The 21579-nt window shown below is 35.9% G+C and overlaps 3 protein-coding genes across 17 annotated transcripts; all 3 read left to right on the top strand.

The window, feature by feature from the left end:
- Window positions 1–2240: 2240 nt before the first annotated feature.
- LOC112723635 (zinc finger CCCH domain-containing protein 64) lies at window positions 2241–6794 on the top strand. 14 transcript variants are annotated; one of them, XM_072207807.1, is made up of 12 exons: window positions 2241–2595; window positions 2680–2953; window positions 3142–3271; window positions 3366–3479; window positions 3957–4074; window positions 4309–4751; window positions 4851–5136; window positions 5380–5473; window positions 5702–5840; window positions 6021–6243; window positions 6347–6383; window positions 6467–6794. In XM_072207807.1, exons 1-9 carry the CDS (start codon window positions 2524–2526, stop codon window positions 5725–5727), a joined length of 1557 nt encoding a protein of 518 aa, XP_072063908.1. In that variant the 5' UTR covers window positions 2241–2523; the 3' UTR covers window positions 5728–5840; window positions 6021–6243; window positions 6347–6383; window positions 6467–6794. The 14 variants fall into 14 exon arrangements, with proteins under 14 accessions (XP_072063908.1, XP_072063907.1, XP_072063905.1 ...); XM_072207806.1 differs by having other exon boundaries at window positions 6312–6383; XM_072207804.1 differs by having other exon boundaries at window positions 6011–6221; window positions 6312–6383.
- A 2392-nt stretch (window positions 6795–9186) lies between these two features.
- Window positions 9187–15366, top strand: LOC112723634 (uncharacterized). 2 transcript variants are annotated; one of them, XM_025775067.3, is made up of 17 exons: window positions 9187–9667; window positions 10136–10222; window positions 10304–10378; window positions 10454–10744; window positions 10870–10995; window positions 11105–11194; window positions 11260–11337; window positions 11499–11630; window positions 11800–12000; window positions 12087–12158; window positions 12267–12368; window positions 12503–12601; window positions 12719–13090; window positions 13180–13479; window positions 13620–14009; window positions 14105–14351; window positions 14441–15366. In XM_025775067.3, exons 1-17 carry the CDS (start codon window positions 9586–9588, stop codon window positions 15054–15056), a joined length of 3360 nt encoding a protein of 1119 aa, XP_025630852.1. In that variant the 5' UTR covers window positions 9187–9585; the 3' UTR covers window positions 15057–15366. The 2 variants fall into 2 exon arrangements, with proteins under 2 accessions (XP_025630852.1, XP_025630851.1); XM_025775066.3 differs by having other exon boundaries at window positions 9214–9667; window positions 13608–14009.
- Window positions 15367–15871: 505 nt separating this feature from the next.
- On the top strand, window positions 15872–17831 carry LOC112723633 (uncharacterized). The gene is made up of 4 exons (XM_025775065.3): window positions 15872–15972; window positions 16083–16183; window positions 17434–17512; window positions 17607–17831. Exons 1-4 carry the CDS (start codon window positions 15970–15972, stop codon window positions 17652–17654), a joined length of 231 nt encoding a protein of 76 aa, XP_025630850.1. The 5' UTR covers window positions 15872–15969; the 3' UTR covers window positions 17655–17831.
- The last annotated feature ends 3748 nt before the right edge of the window (window positions 17832–21579 follow it).

Genomic DNA, 21579 nt, shown 5'->3' with positions numbered 1-21579 from the left:
CACGTGCCAAACCCCATCTTTTTCTTTGATTTTATTTTCTTACCGGGCTTGAAAATTTTGAAATGTCTTGTTCATGTCTCTTAACTTCCTCGTACATGGTATCAATTATCAGGCAAGTAGGTAACAACTGTGAACAGATATAATTTGAAACTGGTCCTGGTAGCAACTTGCAAGCACTAAATATTTGGTAAGTAAATCTCTAAAGTGGCTTCTGGTATTGATGACATGTATTAAAATTGTTTTTGAAATTTTAATTGCATTAATTATATTTTGAGATTGAAAAAATTGTTTTATATTAGTCTTTCATTAACGATGCACTGACGTGATTTGATGATGTGGATTTTTGGTGACACATGTCACCTCATGGTTTAGTCACGTATAACGATATGATGATGTATCAGTCAGCGACACATTGTATGCTGACTAGGATTGTTATGCCACGTGTCGTAATATTATTTGTCCACGTATTATCCATTATGTCATCATTACATATGCACCAGATTGATCCCCTTTACTTTGCATAAGATGATTTATTTTAATCCTTGAAATTGAATGTCATGCACCAAATTAGTTCATTCATAAGTTTTTTTCTCTTTTTTTTTTTATAAATTTAAAATTCTCAATATTTTTTTATACACTAATTTTAATTATATTTTTTATTATATAATTTTTTATAATAAAATTTTTAATTAATAATTTTAACTTGTATGTTAGAGCATATGTTAGCTAAATCCAAAATTTTATTATTGTCTCTTTTGTTTATTTGTATCTATTTTAATACTGTTCAAGGCATGGTTACAACAAGTGCTTATATTAATTAATAATGTAATATATGAAAAGGCCGCCTAGCAAAATTATAGATAAAATGAATTATTATAATCGACAATATAAATCTATCTTATTAATTTAGTGAGAAGTCAATTATATGGGAAATTGGACATTCTTAATACAAATGGGAATAATAAATTTATATTAGTTAACAAGTACCTTATCAAAATTTTTTAAAATAGTTATTAAGGTGTTAAATATTAGAAAGTTTGTATTAAAAAATATTATTATACTTTTAACTTACACTCTTTACTATATTAATATCAATATCTCATATAATTCTTTTAGTAAAATATTGTAGAAAAATTTTTTTATAATTAAAACTAAAATTTTAAAAATATTTTATAAAAGCACTCGTATTTAAATAACTTGTGAAAAGATAAAATTAAAATTAGTGTATTTAAAGATATTAAAAATTTTGAATTTATACAAAAAAAAAGGAGAAAAAATTGATGAAGGAACTAATTTGGTGCACGACATTCTATTTTAAGGACTAAAATGAGTCATCTGATGCAAAGTAAATGACTAATTTGGTGCGTATATAATGATGACATAGTGGATGACACGTGGACAAATAATATTGCGACGCGTGACATAATCCAACACATGACAAAATAGTATTGTGACACGTGGCATAACCATCCACATCAGCATGTCACGTGTCGCTGATCGACATGTCGTCATATCGTTATACGTAGCCAAACTATGAGGTGACACGTGTTACAAAAGATCCACGTTATCAAGCGACGTCTTCGCTCGTTAACAGAAAACGAGTCAATGACTAATATGGTGCAATTTTTCCAATTTCAGAAACATAATTAGTATAATTAAAATCTCAAGAATATAATTAGTGCAATTAAAATTTCAGAAACAATTTTGGTGGACGATATTAATCTCAAAAATCACTTTAAAAATTTAGTCAATATTTGGTAGATTTTCAAATAAAATATAGCAATAGTAAAATTGTTTCATAATAAATTATTATGATTTGATATCAATAAAAAAGTGATATGTTTTAGTTTAAATTTAAACAATTCAAAAATAATATTCTATCTGCATGTCACTTTTTAATTAATTTATATGTGATCATATGAAGTATAAAAATGTTACTTAAATATTTATACAATATTATGCGACCTACGGATTGAGTATTGACAAAGCTTGGTTGGTTGGAATTTTCTTTGAAAAAAGAAGAATAGACAGCACTTCATTAATTATTGACTACTAAAAGTTAATTCAAGTCATGAGGTCTGCTTCATTTAACATATATAATATAAAAGTTAGATCCGCTTAACTATTCATATGGAAAACTATGTTTATTGAAGGATTATTATATTAGTTATAATTAAAATAAAAAATAAAATAGGTGAAGACACTCCATAAAGATATGTAATATGTAAACTTCCTTTGGTATTGATAAAGATATGTAGTTATGTAATGATGTATTGATTCAATAATTCTTCTGGAGCAGAAGGCCCACGAGTCTTTCTTTTGGCCCAAAAGGTAAAACCACATATCAGTGCAAAAAAAAAAAAAAGAAAACTACATGTCGTTTGAAAGCAGGACCCGTCGTTTTGCTCTCCCGCTAGAGTGAACACTGAAGAGTGAAGAGTGAAGCTCTCGCGAGCACATCGAGCTTCATCTCCAATTCCATTTCCATTTCAATTTCACATTCTCTCTGTTTCTCTTTCCATTATGCCTCCAAGAATCCTATTATGCGGCGACGTTTTTGGGCGGCTAAACCAGCTCTTCAAGCGCGTCTCATCGGTCTCTATCTCTCTAGGGTTTACTATCACCTTTGCACAGTTTCCGTTGGCGTAACACTGATTGTTGTTGTTTTTGTCTTTTTAGGTGAATAAATCGGCGGGTCCATTCGACGCGCTTTTCTGCGTGGGTCAGTTCTTCCCGGACTCGCCGGAGCAGCTCGACGAGTTCATGGCCTACGTCGAAGGCAGCTCCCAAATTCCGATTCCTACTTACTTCATCGGCGACTATGGCGTCGGTTCCGCCAAAGTATTGCTGGCGGCTTCCAAGGACTCCGCCAATCGTGGTTTCAAGATGGACGGTCTCAGAGTCCGCGAAAACTTGTTCTGGTTGAAAGGCAGTGGCAATTTCTCCCTCTTTGGTATCCACTTGTTCCTTTTTCCTTCAAAATATATAAATATTAATGCCTCTGTTGCATTTACACTTCGCTGAACATGTCAAATTAATCAGTCATATTTAGCAGCAGTTTAGCATAATGTTTGGATTGTGTTATCTATTTTCGTGATTTGATATCGTGTCTTTGGTGTATTTCATATGGCTTATATGCAGGTTTATCTGTGGCCTATTTATCCGGGAGAAAATCACCGGAAGGGCAACAGTTTGGAACCTACAGTCAGGATGATGTTGATGCTTTGCGAGCAATAGCGGAGGATCCCGGAATTGTGGACTTGTTCTTGACATATCCTTGAATTCATCTGCAATTTTCGTATTAATTCTACTCTGCTTTTCTAGGAAGTGTGAATTGTTTGTTAGTTTCCTTGATTCGTCGTTACTAATGAATGGCCAACTGGGGTGACAAATAGAGCTTCAGATATTCCTGCTGGATTCTCGGATTCCATAGGCAGCGATTCAACCCTATCGGAGTTAGTACAAGAGATTAAACCACGGTAAGTGTTTCTTGGCACTTAATAAGTTATATAGATATCTAATTTGTAGAACCTTAAAAAAAAAGAAAATTGGACAATAGCATTTTCTTGCCGGGAGTTTCGTGTGTAGGGAAGGGCTTGAGTTTTTTCTAGTTAACAGATGGCATGGTATGGATACGCCTGATTTCACAATATTTGGTGAAACTGTGCACTTCAAGCTCTGGTGGGAAGGACCCTCAGCATACTTGTTCAGTTGACTGATTTTTGTGTTCAACTGTATTTTTGATTTTTTTTATAGAAGATTTTTTTTGTTTTACTCTTAATCATATCGCTGAGTCTGGAGATTACAATCCCACAAACATTTAAAGGAAAATGGAATTTGGTTGGACTATTGAGATTAACTCAGTATTAATCTTGTAGGGGACATCATGAAGTTCTTTAACATAGGAGGTTAATCTTTATTGATCATCATTTTATTTATTATTATTTTGTTTGCAGCTACCATATTGCAGGCACTAAAGGTATATACTATACCCGTGAACCATATTCCAATGTTGATGCTGTGCATGTGACTCGTTTTATAGGGCTTGCTTCTGTTGGAAATAAAGATAAGCAGGTTTGGCCATTTACTTATTCTTTCATCATCTGTCCTTCATTTTGATTAGTAGTTCCTCCATGATTCTTCATTTGGTCATATTTCTGATAACTTTCTTGGTTAGAAAATGTCTTATTCTTTTGAGGAATGCCCCTAACCAGCTATGCACAATTTATTTGTGTTATTACTTATTAGTTGCTCTCTTTAAAAGGTTAATAGCTTTTCAATATTGTTAATTTCTTCACCTCTTTTCAGAAATTTATTCATGCACTTTCTCCCACTCCAGCATCTACCATGTCTTCCACTGAGATTGCCATGAAAACCACAAATAGCACCTTATCACCATACACACTCATGGAAAAAAGTACATCTCCGAAGGATGTCTCTAAGAGATCTGGTGATGTGATGTCTGATGATCAATATTGGAGATATGATGTTTCTCAAAAGCGTCGAAGACATGATGCTGGGGATGGGGAAAAAATATGTTTCAAATTTGTATCTTCTGGTTCTTGCCCACGTGGAGAGAAGTGCAATTTTCGACATGATGGGGATGCAAGGGAACGGTATAAGAGAGGGGTTTGCTTTGATTTTTTGAATAAAGGAAAATGTGAAAGGGGTCCAGATTGCAGCTTTAAGCACAGTTTGCAGAATGAAGGCGATATGCCTCCTTCTAGGCGGCCTGGATCTGAAAATACTAGGTCTTACTCCTCGTCTTCATTTACTTGAGATCTTTCTTGTTCACTCAGAATTTTATTTTTTAGCTTTTTGTTTGACAAATCTTTACATTACAACTGCAGATCAAAAGAATGTTGGTTTTGCTTGTCAAGCCCCAATGTGGAGTCTCACTTGATCATAAGCATTGGTGAAAATTACTACTTGGCACTGGCTAAAGGTCCACTTGTTGAAGACCATGTGCTGATAGTACCAGTTGAGCATATGCCAAGTACCTTGTCTCTGTCATCTGAATCTGAAGTTGAGCTCTGTCGGTTTCAGAACAGTCTTCAGAGGTATTGCAAGAGCCAGGGAAAGGAAGTCATCTTTTTTGAGTGGGTTTCCATACGCGGCACTCATGCAAATCTTCAGGTAAAATAAGTAATACTTATAACTTGATTGGGTAGCTCTTTGCTTGACGTGAGGTTGCCTCTCCTCCCCTAACTTTCTTCTTGTCCCTTTTCTAGTTCTATGATATGTTGACTCCACTGTAGATGTCCACTCTGTTTATCTTTTTTCCCTTTGGCTCAGCTATTTTCTGCTTAATAACACTAGTATTTTGTCAAATATGTTTGAATTTCATTCTTATTATGTGATTTCTGCTCTTACATGTAGGCCATTCCTATTCCATCTTCCAAGGCAGTTATGGTTGAAAAGGCATTCAATTTAGCTGCACAAAAGATGGGATTTAAATTTGTGTCCAAGAATTGTAAGTATTAATCTTCTGGTCATGCTTCCTGTTTCATTTTTTGTTCCGTCTGCTTCTGACTAACCTTTCTTCCCCCTCTTTGTAATTTCTTGTTATTAGTTCTAACTTACTAATGGCATGACTTGAGAAATCAATTCGAATTTGTTTATTCTGGAAAATGATCTACACTTTGACTCGTTTTAGAGTTTATATTCATTCTTATGTTCTTTATTGTGACAAAGTTGATAGCATTTCTGATGGAAGAAAATTTCTGAAGACACAAGCTGATGGGGAGTCAAGTTTGTTCTATGCCGAAATCCCAGGAGGCACAATTCTGCTGCACCGTGTTGAGGAGAAAGTGAGATTCCCTGCCCAATTTGGACGTGAGGTAGGCACTTAACTGATGGAATGCTATGCTAATATAAGAATGAATCACATACTTCTTAATCAGTCTTTTTTTTTTCCAAGAGGACATCAACGATTATCATTCTTTTTCTTATAAGGAAAATTACTCTTGTACTCATCAGATTAAGATTGGAACTTATAAATTTGACTCAGGTCCTGGCAGGGTTGCTCAATATGGCAGACAATGCAGACTGGAGGAATCGCAAACATAACAAAGAGGAAGAAATGAAAATCGTAGAAGATTTCAAGAGCCGATTTCAAGAATATGATCCAAACTGTTAATTGTTCATACATCGAAGACTCAATTTTCAGCAGTGCCACTTGTGATTACAGTCTCTTTTGGTTAAATGTCCAATTGCTTTAGGTGCTGAATGCCAAATTAAAAGGTACATATTTATTTTTGTAATCATCAACTTTCTGTTTTCTTGATTGTCGGAATCAATTGACTTTTCAGTTGTTCATTATGCGACATGAATTGGTGTTCATGAGACTTAATGATCTGACATTCTTCTCAGCAGTTTCCACGGTAAATCTCCACTTTCTTAACACGGATTCCCTGTGCCATCTTTCTTTCTATACATGGTTGATGAATTGTAATGTGACAATTAGATGTGCATTGTGGAGATGCCACCTCAACTTTGGGTTAGGATATATTTCAAGTGAAGAATCATAAATCTAAAGTCGCTATTCTATCAAGCTGTATGCAGCAACCAACTTGCACAAGCTGCATTGAAGCTCTGAAACAAGCTGGCTTAGTTGAGGGTGAGGTGAGGGAGGTTTGTTCCAACTTTCAACCGGTGAATTTGTATCATTTTGTACGATATTATTTAGATGTTACAACTTATAATACTTGTGCTGGTAGTTTTCGTAGAGTTAACAGTGTATATTTTATAGACAAATAATTTTACTGGTTTATGAAAGGCCCTTGTTATGGAAATTGAATTCTGTTTAGTTAGTAGTAGTTGTATTATGTAGCCTCTCTCTCTCTCTCTCTCTCTCTCTCTCTCTTTTAGGTTTGGGAGGATTGGAGGAATGAGTTCTTTAAATATCAGGTAATGATGTAATATGCATACGATCCTGATTGTGATTTGTTCCTTTTGGTTCATGCGTTGAACTTTTGATTGGAGTACGAAAATCTATAATCTGAGGGTATCTCTATATGTCTCAAGTGGGCATATGTGGCCGTACTTTGATCGTTCATTTGATCATTTCGATGGTGAGGAATTCCTTCGCGCACAAGACTATGATATAGATTGAAAATTAGCGGCCTAATGTTGTATTATGTGTTTACAAGAATTTTCCTTTATGGTTTGTTAAGACGACATATTACGTAGATAAAATGATAAATAAACTGATCACAATCTTCCCCTCAAATGAAATCGATGATTGAGGGAAGCTGTCGGTGGATCCCAAGAATGTCTCAAATCATCTGCCTCCTTTCTTTTTTTTTTTATTATTATTATTATTATTATTATTTTTTTTTGCACCGTAGCTAACGAATTATGTATTTATCAATCCGAGAACGCTTCAGCCAATTTCCCGCATGCACGTAAAATTTAAGTGCTGGAAACAGCAATGAAGCATCTAGGCACCGGATTCCACTAACAGTATATAATAATAAATAATAATAAGGATATATAGTAATGCTTAGTGATGCAACTCTGTTAATTATATAGTTATTGCTAATAAGGTTGGAGATGGGTCCCAAGGAGATGAATCCTAGTGTTACAGCAGAGAGAGAGTTTGCACCGCCATCTTGATGGTAGTGCCCACTGCCCATTGCACTACAATCCAAGAAAACTACCATACATTATTTTTTTGGGTGGTATAGGTATGAGTGAGAAAAGGAAGAAAAAACACATTATTTTTTTGCCTCTAATTGCTTCATCAACTGTCATGTCTTGTATTATTATTAGTCCACATCTTTTGCTTTTGTTTTGGTAGTAATATACAAGAACCATGATTAAATTGTTGCGACTCTTGTGACAATTAAGTATTACCTTATCTGAACCTTTCCTTCTCATCCAACTAGTATAATTAAATCCACATTAATCATGACTTATTGTTCTTTATATAGTGTAAATTTCAATTTTGTCATTTTAGTACTTGTTGGGTGAAATTCAGTGACCAGAAAAGGATATCTTCTAAATTCTTATTATCTTTGATTTGATATAACATTTTACTAAGTTGTGAGTACTAACTGACAAGCAATGTCTCAAGTTTTTACCTTTTGTCCGCTATAAAGAGTGTCACGGGCGCCACATCTTTTTCATTAATATCTATCTTGAATGAAACAAATAAATTGGAGGAGTCTTCACACTCACACCAGCTTCCAATTAGATTACACTTCTTCATAGGCTTGTGATGGATCAAGTAGTAATTAATACTGTAGTAGTCATTATTTTTTTTAATTTTATTTTCTGACTGACTGCTAGGCCTTTTAATTTAAATACAGTAGATCTTTAATTTAATGCTTGTGATGACTCCTTTAATGCACCATTTATTATTAAGTGTCACGGAAGTCATAGTAAAATGAGAGCATGTGGGTGTGTGATGTGTCAGAATGAGTTTTTGACAGGTAAAACACTCCCTTATTCTCAATATAAATCACTATCTTATTATGGCCAACAGGAGCTACCAAAAAATGAAGTAAAAGCAACTAGGCAACCTATATAGATATAGAACTGAACTGAACCAATTCATTTATTTTTTATGTTCCTCCACTGACATAACCACATTACATTATTATTACCTTATCACAGAAGATTAGTTAAATACATATAAAAAATAAAAAAATAAAAAATACACCCTCTTTGCCTTACCTAAGATTAGGGGTGTAAGTTACCGAATCGAATCGAAAATTACCGCAAAATCAAATCGAAAATTACAACAACCGACTTAAAAATCGAAAAAATCGGTTTTTTTTTGTTTTTTTCTGACCAAATCGAACCGAATATATGCATACATTTCAATATTTTTACCATTTTAACCTTTAACCTAACAACAAAAATCCTCAACTCCTAATTATTTCAATGTTTTACTCTTATTATTTCAATTTATTGACTATTTTGAACCTCTAATTATTGTGATTCATACTCTTTTCATTAAGAATTAAAAACCGAAAATACCGACCGAACAAAACTATTATTGGTTCGGTTCAGTTCGATTCAGTTGTTGTAAAAACAACAAACCAAACAATTGTGTGTCTGTACAAATCGAACATATCGATTCGATTGGTTTTTGGTCCAAAATCAAACCAAACCAAACCGATAACACTCCTGCCTAAGATTAGTAAAATATATACATATGTGACTGCCTCTTTTTATAGAGGACAAGGAGTTTTCTTGTGATTCTGAATTGTAAATACACGTGTGATGTTTTGTTCTTTCTTTGGATCCATGTTAACTTTGTTTAAGCAACTAACTTCAGGTGAAAATAAGAGAACAAAAAGGTTAATCAAGTTTTACCACTCCCATGGAATTTTCTAATCTCTGCTAATTCCATTGCTCTTGTTCTCAAGGAACACATGTTCTTGGGTGTTGTCGTTTTCCAAAAACAGCTTTCTGATTGCTTCAGTGTCACTATATGTGGGCCTTCTTCTCCTACTTCTAAATCCATTTACCCTTTTTCTTTGTTCTTGCTTCAAGTTACCAACTTCAGTGTCTGTAATTTATTCCTCATTTGTTAGAAAGTGTTGGCCTTTTGAGGAGGTTGTGTTCTGGCATGGGATGAGGGTGGTATTGGCAATGATGCTGCAACTTCTTAAGCTCTGCATCATTTTTCTTTCTGTTGCTGTCCCACGATCCAAAGGTAGGTGCTTAATCTTCAGAATAAGATGTTAGTCCTCTGTAAACTTTGCAAAACAAACTTATTCTTAGTCTAGAACCTTGAAGTACTTGATATGGGTCAACATTCTTGCTTTTTAACAATGATGTTGTTATATCTCAGTGAACCTAAACTTAACTTCTGTGTTAAATTTTACAGTTAAATGATTGGTTTGAATAGCCATAGAATGGAGTAGGAGATGCCTTCTATCTGTTTGTCCTTTTGCATTGCATCCAAAGCCTAATTTTGAGTAGTATAACATAATGCAAGTTACTGCTGGGATTTGAAACTAGTTGATCTTTATGACATGACAATGTGGGTGACTACAATTTTATCAAAATGACAAATTTGTAGAAGAAATTACTGATTCTACCCATATGTTTGCTGATGGAAATTTTAAATCTTTTGTTCCATGGAATTTTGGGCATTCATATGATAATATCTTTTGTTCAGGGTCCACTGTATCTCCATCTCCAGCATTCCTTCCTGTGATTCCTTCACTTGGAAGCAATGCACCAAGTTTACCATTACTTCCACATGGTATGTCACCATATCTAAATGTAAATTTTGATCTTTGATAACTTACCTTATGGTATGTGGATGTTCTATAACTTCATTCAGGCCTTGTTGTACCTCCATCTCCAGCAAGAGGTTCATGGACTAACATTGCCCCAAGCTCTCCAGAAGTAGCAAATGGTAATCTCATTACATTAGTCCATTAAGTAATATTCGGATCATCCGAGCTAAACGCTTCAGTTTTTCACAATGAAGGGTCATTCTTGCTTCCTCCGGATGCTTTACCACTTCCTGCATCAGCTCCAACTCCTCAGAAGCATGATAAGGACATAGAACCATCCACAACTCCAAGTCCAACTACTATAGCATTGTCACCACCACCACATGAGGTTGTTCCTTTGCCATCAACGCCACAAGGAAATGCGCCGCTGCCCTTTAGATCAAGTCCACCACTAGGGAAAACACCTGCTGAACATGGAACTCTAGCACCTAACATTGGTAATGGGAATGCAAATCTGAGTCACAAAGAAGAGCCGGTTTCACCATGTATGTGATAAAAAAGTTCTAGCATTTCATGTTGTCACTAGAATTCTCATTGCCATGGCTTTCTATTTTTCATATTCAACAGATTCCTGTTGTTATTTATGCTCTTCTACTGAATACTTGAACAGCACCAGCTGCAACACATTCTATCAATTTGCCGAAAATTTCACCAAGCATCCAACCAACCGATAATGGAAGTTTTCCTCCTCAAGAGGGCACAAAGAAAGGTCACAATTCAGAACCAGTTACACCAGGCATGTTATAAAAGTCTAAAGTTGCCACCTGAATTCTTCTGGTTTCAAGTCAATTTCAGGCCATACTATGTGGTTCTAAACTTCGTATTTCCCATTAAATGAAGCACAGAATCTGCTGCATCACCACCATGGAAAGCGGAGCATAATCCTTCTCCTCCACCACCAGAAGCACACCCTATTAGTCCATCCATATTGCCTGGTATATTTTATTAACTTAGTCTGGTAAATTTTATCATTATTTCTTATGTTGTTGAATTCATGCAGCACCTGTTGCATCACCAGCAAGTTCATTTCCAGCGAATCCGCCACTGGTCCATCCAATTATTCCATCAACATTACCAGGTATGATGTTACCAAGGATTCTTTCAGTGTCATGAAGTATGCATGTGCTTGTGGTTACTTCAGCATTTGTGTGTGCTTAAGTTTCTTTTATGTTCAAATGCTATAGTGCAATCATAATTCACTTCATGGAAGCTTATTTAGTGCAAAAACATGTGGTGCAGCACCTGTTGCCTCTCCCAAGTCATCTTCTTCTGGAAGCTTCAATTGGAAAAATGGTGATGCACCACCAATTGCTGTACCTTTGTACAAATCACCAAAACCACTTCCAGCTGTAGTACATTCCCCTGCTCAAGGTAGGGTAACATTAAAACTTTTTAAGACTTTTACCTATTGAAATAAGAGCATAAGCTATAAACTGTTTTTTCAAAATACTGAAAAAATGCAAATATATACATCATATTAGAATGCCATTGGAATTACAAAATATATGCAACCCTTTATTTTATTTTATTTTAAATGTAGCTCCTGCTGCACATAATTCAAGGCAAATTGATCATGATCCTGAGCCATTGACTAAAACTCCTAATAAAGAAAAGCATACGCCTGCATTGTCACCTTCTGCCTCATCACATCAGCATCATCATACAAGGAACACAACTGCCAGTTCTGCTCCTCCACCACCATCACCATACATGGTTTCTTCTTCCCCTTCAAATCATCAAGGTTTGCAGTATTACCTGATTTATTAAATTGTGCCACAAATGAAGTTTTCCTTGTTCAACTAAAAATATAACCGTTTTCTATGTTAGGTAAAGCAATTCCTCCTTCATTACAACCAAAAAGTGGGCAAAGGCATCATGTTTCACCTCCAATGAACCAAAGTACTATATAAGTACTATAACCTTTTTTTCTTATTCTTTGAGTACTAGAGGTAAACAAAGATCATTTCTAATTATTATTATTACTTTATTTTATATTTTGCATGGTAGGTTCTTCAATTCCTTCATTCTCTTCTCCTACTCATTCACCCATGACCCAAGTTTCGCCGGCTCCTTCATCATCAATCGAACTTGCTCCTCACCCAACTGAAAGTAAGAATGACTGCCTTCATCCTTTTTTTGTTATAGAAATTCCATCCTTATTATTTAGAAACTTTCTGTTTAGATATTTTGCCATTTCATTATTATTTACTTATTAGCATGCATTTGTTAATTGTATTTGCAAGTGCAAGCTCCATTTCTTCCCCCTAAAGTATCTCCTTCTCCCTCAAAGACACCATCCCCGCCTCAAGTTCGAGCATTGCCACCCCCACCTCCAAATGAAGGTTAGAACCTTGTTTGTTTGATCCATTTTATGCAGAAGTTAGTGCTGCAAAGTGCTAATACCTGTGCTCTTTGGATTGTTCCGAGCCTTATTCATCATCATGTTCTTCACTTTTCAGAGTGTTCATCAACCGTCTGCTTAGAACCTTATACAAACTCTCCACCCGGAGCACCTTGCAGATGTGTTTGGCCCATGCGAGTCGGTCTCCGTGTCAGTGTCTCTCTTTATACCTTCTTCCCTTTGGTTTCAGAGCTGGCTTCTGAAATTGCTACCGGAGTTTTCATGAGGCAAAGTCAAGTTCGGATTATGGGAGCAAATGCAGCAACCGAGCAACCTGAGAAAACGGTTGTCTTAATTGATTTGGTACCACTTGGTGAAAACTTTGACAGTACTACAGCACTTTTCACTTCCAACAGATTCTGGCATAAACAGGTTGCTATAAAAGCTTCCTACTTTGGAGACTATGATGTTTTATATGTGAGCTATCCAGGTATATAGAACTTTCATTTTTCTTTTCTATCATTTTCTTCCATAACTATTTTGGCAAGAACTTTTATGGGATCCTCCAACATATAATAGGTTTGGCTCCTTCTCCTCCTTTACCACCTTCAACCATTTCCATCATTGATGGTGGTCCATATTCCATTGATGGCAATAATGGAGGGACAATAAAGCCCCTTGGAGTGGACATACAGAAGAGGCAGCATAAAAGTGGACTTAGCAGAGGCATAGTTGCCATTATAACTGTTTCAGTTTTTCTAGCAGTTGTGTTATGTGCTGCCGCAGCAGCAGCCTGGGTTATGCTCAAGTATGGAGATCATGTTACTCAACCGGCATCAACGCCACGGCTTTCACAACCTTCTCTTACCAAACCACCAGGTAAGACAACCGTGATCATTTCTCCTAGATGGTTAATCATAATACAGAATTTTATTTACATATTACAAGCCAAAATGTTTGAAACTAAATGATTGAAGACTTGTAAATTTTCTTTTGTATCCAACAAGTGAATTTCACAGGTAATGCTGCATCATTAGTGGGAGGTGGGGTTGGTTCTGCTTCGACATCATTTCGATCTAGCATTGCTGCTTATACAGGGTCTGCTAAGACTTTCAGTGCGAATGATATTATAAAAGCTACTGATAATTTTCATGGTTCAAGAATACTTGGAGAAGGTGGTTTTGGGCTGGTTTATGGTGGCATCCTTGAAGATGGAACAAAAGTGGCAGTCAAGGTTATAAAGAGGGAGGATCATCACGGGGATCGCGAGTTCTTAGCTGAAGTTGAGATGCTTAGCCGTCTTCATCATAGAAATCTGGTCAAGTTGATTGGGATATGTACCGAGGAAAGTGTCCGCTGCTTGATTTATGAACTTGTTCCAAATGGCAGCGTGGAATCCCACTTACATGGTACTTGAATGCGGTTGCTTGAGTCTTAAGTTAGCATTCAATTGTGTTGAGCACTTGAAGAAGATGCTTTGTTTTTCTTTGTGGACTTGTGACAGGAGTTGACAGGGAAAGTAGTCCACTTGGTTGGAGTGCTAGGATGAAGATAGCTCTTGGCGCGGCTCGCGGTCTAGCCTATCTGCACGAAGATTCGAGTCCCCGTGTTATACACCGGGACTTCAAATCAAGCAACATATTGTTGGAAGATGATTTCACACCAAAAGTATCCGATTTTGGATTGGCTCGAACAGCAACAGATGAGAATAATAATAGACACATATCAACACGCGTCATGGGAACTTTCGGGTAAAAATCAATTTTACTATTAGCTGAACTATGATGCATAATGCATTTCATTTTTGAATTTTGATGATGTGTGTAAAAAATTCATACAGTTATGTGGCTCCGGAGTATGCAATGACAGGACACCTTCTTGTTAAGAGTGATGTTTACAGCTACGGCGTTGTTCTTCTTGAGCTTTTAACAGGAAGAAAGCCTGTGGACATGTCACAACCTCCCGGTCAAGAAAACCTTGTTGCTTGGGCTCGTCCGCTTCTGGCGAGTCGAGAAGGATTGGAGGCAATAGTAGATCCAGATCTAGGAGGAGATGTGAGTTTTGAGAGTGTGGCCAAAGTTGCAGCAATTGCTTCAATGTGTGTGCAGCCAGAGGTATCGAACCGGCCTTTCATGGGGGAGGTTGTGCAGGCCTTAAAACTCGTGTGCAATGAATGCGAGGAAGCGAAAGAAGCAGGTGGTTCAAGAAGATCATCCACTCAGGATATGGATTTGGATGTGAGAGTGAGCAATGTGGATGTTGAGAGAGGATTGGTTGCATCAGAACTATTCAGTTGTTCGGTAAGATTGGGAAGGCAGGAAGAGGAATCTGGATCGTTTAGAAGACACTCGTATTCGGGTCCTCTGATGACCGGAAGAAGCAGGCAGTTATGGCAGATTATGAGACGGCTTTCTGGTGGCACTGTCAGTGAACATGCAAGTATCTTCAACTTATAGAGAGGTGGAAACTCAGGTGCATTCGACTTCACGTTAAGTTGATACTGATAGCCGTTTGACTGATTTAACTAAATTTTCATCTATTAGGTATCAACTTCACGTAAAGTTGACCTCAGTTTTTACCCTTACAGAGAATGCAAATGTGGCTAATGCTTGTAACAAAATCATTTTGTATAAACCAATCAACGTATCCTTTTTCTCTCTCTACGAAAAATCGATGATCTATGTATGTACAGACAGATCATATTTCAGAGTTTGTAATAATGTTAGCTTTAAAGTAAATACACACACTTTAAAACTTGAGGATTAAGTCTTCTAAACTATCATTACAAAAATTGATGTAGCACCGTCAAAATTCAAGAGGGGAAACAAACAGTTTTGCTTTTTTGCTATGTTTCCTATTGTTCTTGTCCGACTTTGGAAGACATTTGGCCTGTTATTTCCTTCTATAGTAAACTTGTTATAGAAACTCCACGATCAACATTTTTTAATAATTTTGGTCCTCATTTGTTCAGTATAAATACTAAAATTCTTTTAACAAATAAATTTTATTAATTTATGTATGTAAATTCTAAAAAAATGAGTACAAATTATATTAACTCATGTGTACAAATTTTAATAAATATAAATATAAATTATATATTCTTTGGATACAAACACTTGAAAATATGAGTACAAACTTATTATACTTATTCCATCTTTTTAAAAAAAATATATCTAAGAGACTTTGGGTACCCAAAAAGGCTGATTGGTACAAACGAGGCCCATGATGGTTGGGCTGAATACATTATAAGCCCACTATGGACAGCAGTTTTATACATGAGAGTCTGAGACTGAGGCCAACCAAGACTGGAAGTCAGCAACGTGCAAGCAGGTTCTCGATTCGCAACAGCTCAAGATCTGCCTCTCTCTCATGGTGATCCCTCAAAACCTCAATTCCCGTTTTCTACCGATATTTCTTCACATTTCTCTATTCGTTATATATATATAATTTTGTTTCCTCTGATTTGGATGTGTGTGTGGAAGGCTCCGAAAGCAATAACGAGTCCTGTCCCAGATTCATTGTACCCGACCCTCTCCGTTCTTACTCTCGCCATTGGTCTCGTCTTAACTGCATCTTTCTTCATGTGAGTTCCTTCTCATCTTCCGAATTTCGTTCATGATCTGCATTTTATTTAGTGGTTGTATGAGTAGATTTGATTTTTACTTAGTCAAGCGAATTAGCCTGCCGATTCTCGAAGTACTGGAGTGAATTTATTCACCGACCGTAGGAAAATTAGGATTAGCGGTCTTATAGCTACAACTAATTGGACTGAGTTATATTAGTGAAGGTGAGATACTATTAGTACTGGATTTAGTTTGGTGCAAGGTTAAAAATATGGTGATAGAGGCCTACTAGGGTCAACTGAAAAGTAGGTTTGGAGGTTATTGTAAAATATGATCATTTCCTGGTGCAATGGTATATGCAAGTGGAAACTTCAATTGTGAAGTGGGGATGAGTTGTCTACACTTTGCAGTGGCGAATTTTCTTATTCCTTCCTTTCCTGTAGTTAATTGCATTTAGAGGTCCAGATGGGAACATGTGAATGAAATATGTGTCATAGGTGTGTTGGATGCAGATTTTCCATGTCGATGGATACAAAATGAGTAAGAGTCTCCAATGAGCTATCTGTTTAGCAAACAATGTAATTTATAGAGTAAAGATCAAATTCGTCCCTAAAAGATTACTCGTACTCTAAATTGGTCATCGAAAAATTTTTTAATCAAATTCGTCATTCAAATATTTGTAGTTAGTCACATTAGTCTTTCCGTTACTAATTGCGTTTAAAATTTGCTGGTACGTTAAGTGACACCACATTGATAAGGATGTCTTTACCGCTTTACCATGCACTTTAATGATAAGGATGCTTAAAATTAGCTTCTACCTTCTGTGACGTGGTTGAATGGTTCTCCCAAGGTTCTGTTCAGTTGGTATCAAAGTATTCCACTTTGTCTCTCTGCTGAAGAGGAGTGATATGGGTGATGATGCCACCGTCACAATGTTTTCTCAGAACTACTCAAAGGGGCTAGTGCACAGCCACTCCCGCATGGGCACTAAGTTGGGGAGTGTGTAGTGAAATGTTAGGATCCAATTGCAAAGTATTAAACTTGGGTCTAGCATAAGATGTATGGGATCTCTATAAGTCATCGCAATAACTAACTTTTGTGATGTAATTCTCCCATGTTCCATATCAGTAATCATTGAAGTATTCATGATATGAAGAACTCCAGTTAGCTGGATTTTTCATAACCTATATACAAATGTTCAGGTGATATCTTATCATTTCACTTCTATTCTCTATATTCATTTGAAAAAAAATACTCCTATTATATGCAGTTACGAAGCAACAACTTCCCGGAAGACCCGTTCCCTTGCTCAGGAGCTAACAACCGGGGCAGTGGCATCAGTTTTCTTGGTATGTTATGGTTGTATTTCATGTATTCGCTAAGTAACTAACATGAAACTGTTATGAAATAGTAAATTTACGCCTTTGTGTCTATCTCTGGCAGGGTTTTGGATCCTTGTTCCTCCTAATTGCTTGCGGCGTTTATGTCTGATTATGAGCAAAAGTTTTGTTAAGCAGATAGCTTTATATGAAAATTTACCCCCGGACATTTTAGTTTAATATCTGAGTTATGTTCTTAATCTATCAATGACGGTGTTGGTTGTCTGTAATGCTCAACAAGGTTATGAATTGGTGATATAGTTTTCAAGCCTGACCTTTATTGGGGAAAGTTTAAATGTGCCATCCAGCCATTGAATATCGTAGCTGATAATAGAGAACTTGTCATAAATCATAACTCGGGGACCATACCATAAGGAAACAGAAAATGTACCCCTGTTGTCTACGCATTCTGAACAACTTTTTTTATTAATTAAAAACAAGGCATCTTTGTTAATAAATGTTTTAGAAACACTTTTGTAAATTATTTAAAATATATATATTTAAAAAAAAAATTACAGTTAATGTTGTTAGAATTTCTTATATTCTCAATATTATTACATTTTTGTTCTTAAAGAGTATCTTTAAGAATTTTGTTAGTACAATCTTAATAAAAAGGATAAGTAGTGCTAAACTTTATTGTAGTGATACTTTCATTAGTGTGTTTTTAAAAAATATTTTTGTACATGTCAAAATCATCCTATCAAAATTAGTCATTATATATTTATTTTATTTAAATGTATTGTATTATACATTTTTAGTTAAATTTTGTATTATAACATATATTGTAACAACCAAATATCTTAAGAAAATAAAAATGAGGTGATGACTATTAAACCACTCTTCCACCTTAGCCCATAACAACAATAAAGACGTCTCACGGCCCACAAATTCAGATAGGCCAATACTCTATATATACTTAGTTTTACCTTTATAGTTTACAATTCATTCAATCAACAATCAATAAAATTTCTTCATCTTTTTCTTTCATAATTCTTTTATTTTTCTATTCTTTCACAATTTTATTATGGTATCAGAGCTCCTCTTGAGCTCTGCTGACATCCATGAATCAAGGAGAAAGGGCACACCAGCAACTTCATCCGGAGTCTCTTTTGGACCTTTCGTCAGCCCAACACTTTTCTTTCATGGCACTTCCTTTCAATGAAGAAGCTCGTCCTTCAAACCAACTTGAACTTCTGCCAAGTCCAACTACTCATTATCTTTGTTCTTTCAATATCTTTTCTACTTTCTTCAAATCGAGATTCATTCTTGAATACTTGGATCATTGATTCTGGTGCCACAGATCACATTGCATCAAATTTGTCTTGGTTTATTTCTTACACACAAATTTCTCCTATTATTGTTCATTTACCAAATGGTTCTCGAACTACTGTTTCTTATAAAGGCATCGTTCAATTTTCACCATCCTTGGTTCTTCATGATGTTCTTTATTTACCTCATTTCAACTTTAATATTATCTCTGTTTCAAAAATTACTTCAGCACTCATATGTGAACTCACTTTTTCATCTTCTTCTTGCACTCTACAGAGCAACAATTTGGGGACAATTGATTTGGCCAGAATGAGAGAGGGATTATATGTCTTTGAACCCAATTTCGGTAAAAATTTATCCACTACACACTCCATAAATTCCATCCAATCTCCACCCATTACACCTTCCAATATATGGCATTTTCGTTTAGGACACCTTTCTGGGCAAAGACTTAATCATTTACATAAACAATTTCCTTTTATCTCTATGCATCATGACGAGGCTTGTGACATTTGTCATCTTTCTAAACAAAAGAAACTTTCTTTTTCTCAAAGTTTTAACAAAGCCAATGCAAGTTTTGATTTATTACACTTTGATATTTGGGGTCCGTTTCGACAAAATTCTATTCATAATCATAAATATTTTTTTACTATTGTTGATGATTTTAGCCGCTTTACATGGGTTACTTTATTAAAATCAAAAGGAGAAGTACAGAATCAAATAAAAAATTTTATTACTTTAATTGAAACACAATTCAACTCCAAAGTCAAAACTATTCGTTCTGATAATGGACCAGAATTTATTTTACCTGATTTTTATGCTTCAAAGGGCATTATTCATCAACGTAGTTGTGTTGAAACTCCTCAACAAAATGGAAGGGTAGAACGCAAGCATCAACATATTTTGAATATAGCTCGTGCTCTTATGTTTCAATCTAATTTACCATCATCTTTTTGGTCTTATGCTGTTAGACATGCTGTTTATTTACTTAATAGAGTTCCATCATCCGCAATTAATTTTAAAACACCATTTGAGATTTTACTCAATCTTCCACCAAATTATCATGACATTAAAGTTTTTGGATGCTTATGTTTTGTTTCTACCCAAATGGCAAATAGATCAAAATTTGATCCAATAGCCAAAAAGACTGTATTTATTGGCTTTCAATCTGGTTTTAAAGGGTATATTGTTTATGTTTTAGAAGATAAAAGAATTGAGATTTCTAGAAACGTAATTTTTTATGAAAAGATCTTGCCCTTAGTCACAAAAAATGTCCAATTCCAGACACATTGCCAAACACACCTTCTCAAAAACAAGATTCAGTTAGTCTTCCAGTTGAACCCTCACCTATACCCATTGACCCAACTCCACCTAGTTCTTTATTTTCTCCAACAACCTCTCCTTCTTCCTCACTATCGTTTCCTAACCAAGTTGAACCCATGACCACCGAATCCCTTTCAACACTAGACACTAGCCCACCATCACCTTCTCATCCCCCGTCACCTTCTTCACCACCTGAGCAACCCCATCCTCGTCATTCCGACCGGCCTCACCGACCTCCAGCATATCTCTCTGATTACTTGTGTAATTCCTCTCTCATCTCTACAAATCAATCTCCCTCAAAGTGCAAGTATCCTTTATCTTCAGTCATGTCTTTTTCTTCTCTTTCATCTTCACATAAAAAGTTTCTTTTATCTCTACATTCTGACGTTGAGCCAAAGTCTTTTAAGGACGCCAATCAACACTCTAATTGGCGTAGTGCTATGAAAGATGAGTTGGATGCTCTTGAGCTGAACAAAACTTGGCGTCTTGTTGATTGCCCTGCAGGGGTTAAGCCGGTTGGCTGTAAATGGGTCTATCGCATCAAACGCAAGCCTGATGGTTCAGTTGATCGATATAAAGCACGCCTTGTGGCTAAAGGGTTCACTCAAACTGAAGGTGTTGATTTCTTGGAAACTTTCTCCCCTGTTGTCAAGCCTGCCACTATCAGATTAGTTTTGGCATTGGCCTCTATGAAGCATTGGCCTATACATCAGTTGGATGTCAATAATGCTTTCTTACATGGGGATCTTTCTGAGGATGTTTATATGACTCTGCCACCCGGATTTATATCTCCTCAACCGAATCAATGCTGTAAGCTACTAAAGTCACTGTATGGTTTACGACAATCTAGTCGTATGTGGTATGACAAACTTTCTCATCTTTTGCTATCTCATGGATATCAGCAGACCTCATCTGATTATAGTTTATTTGTCAAATTCATTGGTGATCAAATTTCTATCCTTTTAGTCTATGTTGACGACATTGTTCTCACTGGTAATTCTATTTCTGAACTTGCTGCCATCAAGTCTATTTTACACCAACACTTCCGAATTAAAGACTTGGGCCCATTAAAATATTTTTTGGGTATTGAAGTTGCTCAATCAGAGAAGGGAATTTGCTTATCTCAGAGAAAATATTGTCTTGATCTTTTGGAGGATTCTGGTTTATTAGGTGCTAAACCTGCCTCTGTTTCAATGGATAGTACCACAAGACTATATCAAGACCAAAGTCCCTTGCTATCCGACCCTTTTGTATATCGTCGTTTGGTTGGCCGTCTTATCTATCTCACCACTACTCGACCGGACATCATGTATGCCACTCAACAATTAAGTCAATTCATGGCATCTCCTACTGAATCTCATCTTCAAGCTGCCAAGCATGTGTTACGATATCTGAAAACTAGTCCCGGCAAAGGACTTTTCTTTCCAAGGGAATCAGAAATTCAG

This window comes from Arachis hypogaea, chromosome 11 (genome assembly GCF_003086295.3).
Source record: "Arachis hypogaea cultivar Tifrunner chromosome 11, arahy.Tifrunner.gnm2.J5K5, whole genome shotgun sequence".
NCBI classification, from domain to species: Eukaryota; Viridiplantae; Streptophyta; class Magnoliopsida; order Fabales; family Fabaceae; genus Arachis; species Arachis hypogaea.
Note: the sequence above shows the minus strand (reverse complement) of the source record. Positions and strands in the feature narration are given on the sequence as shown.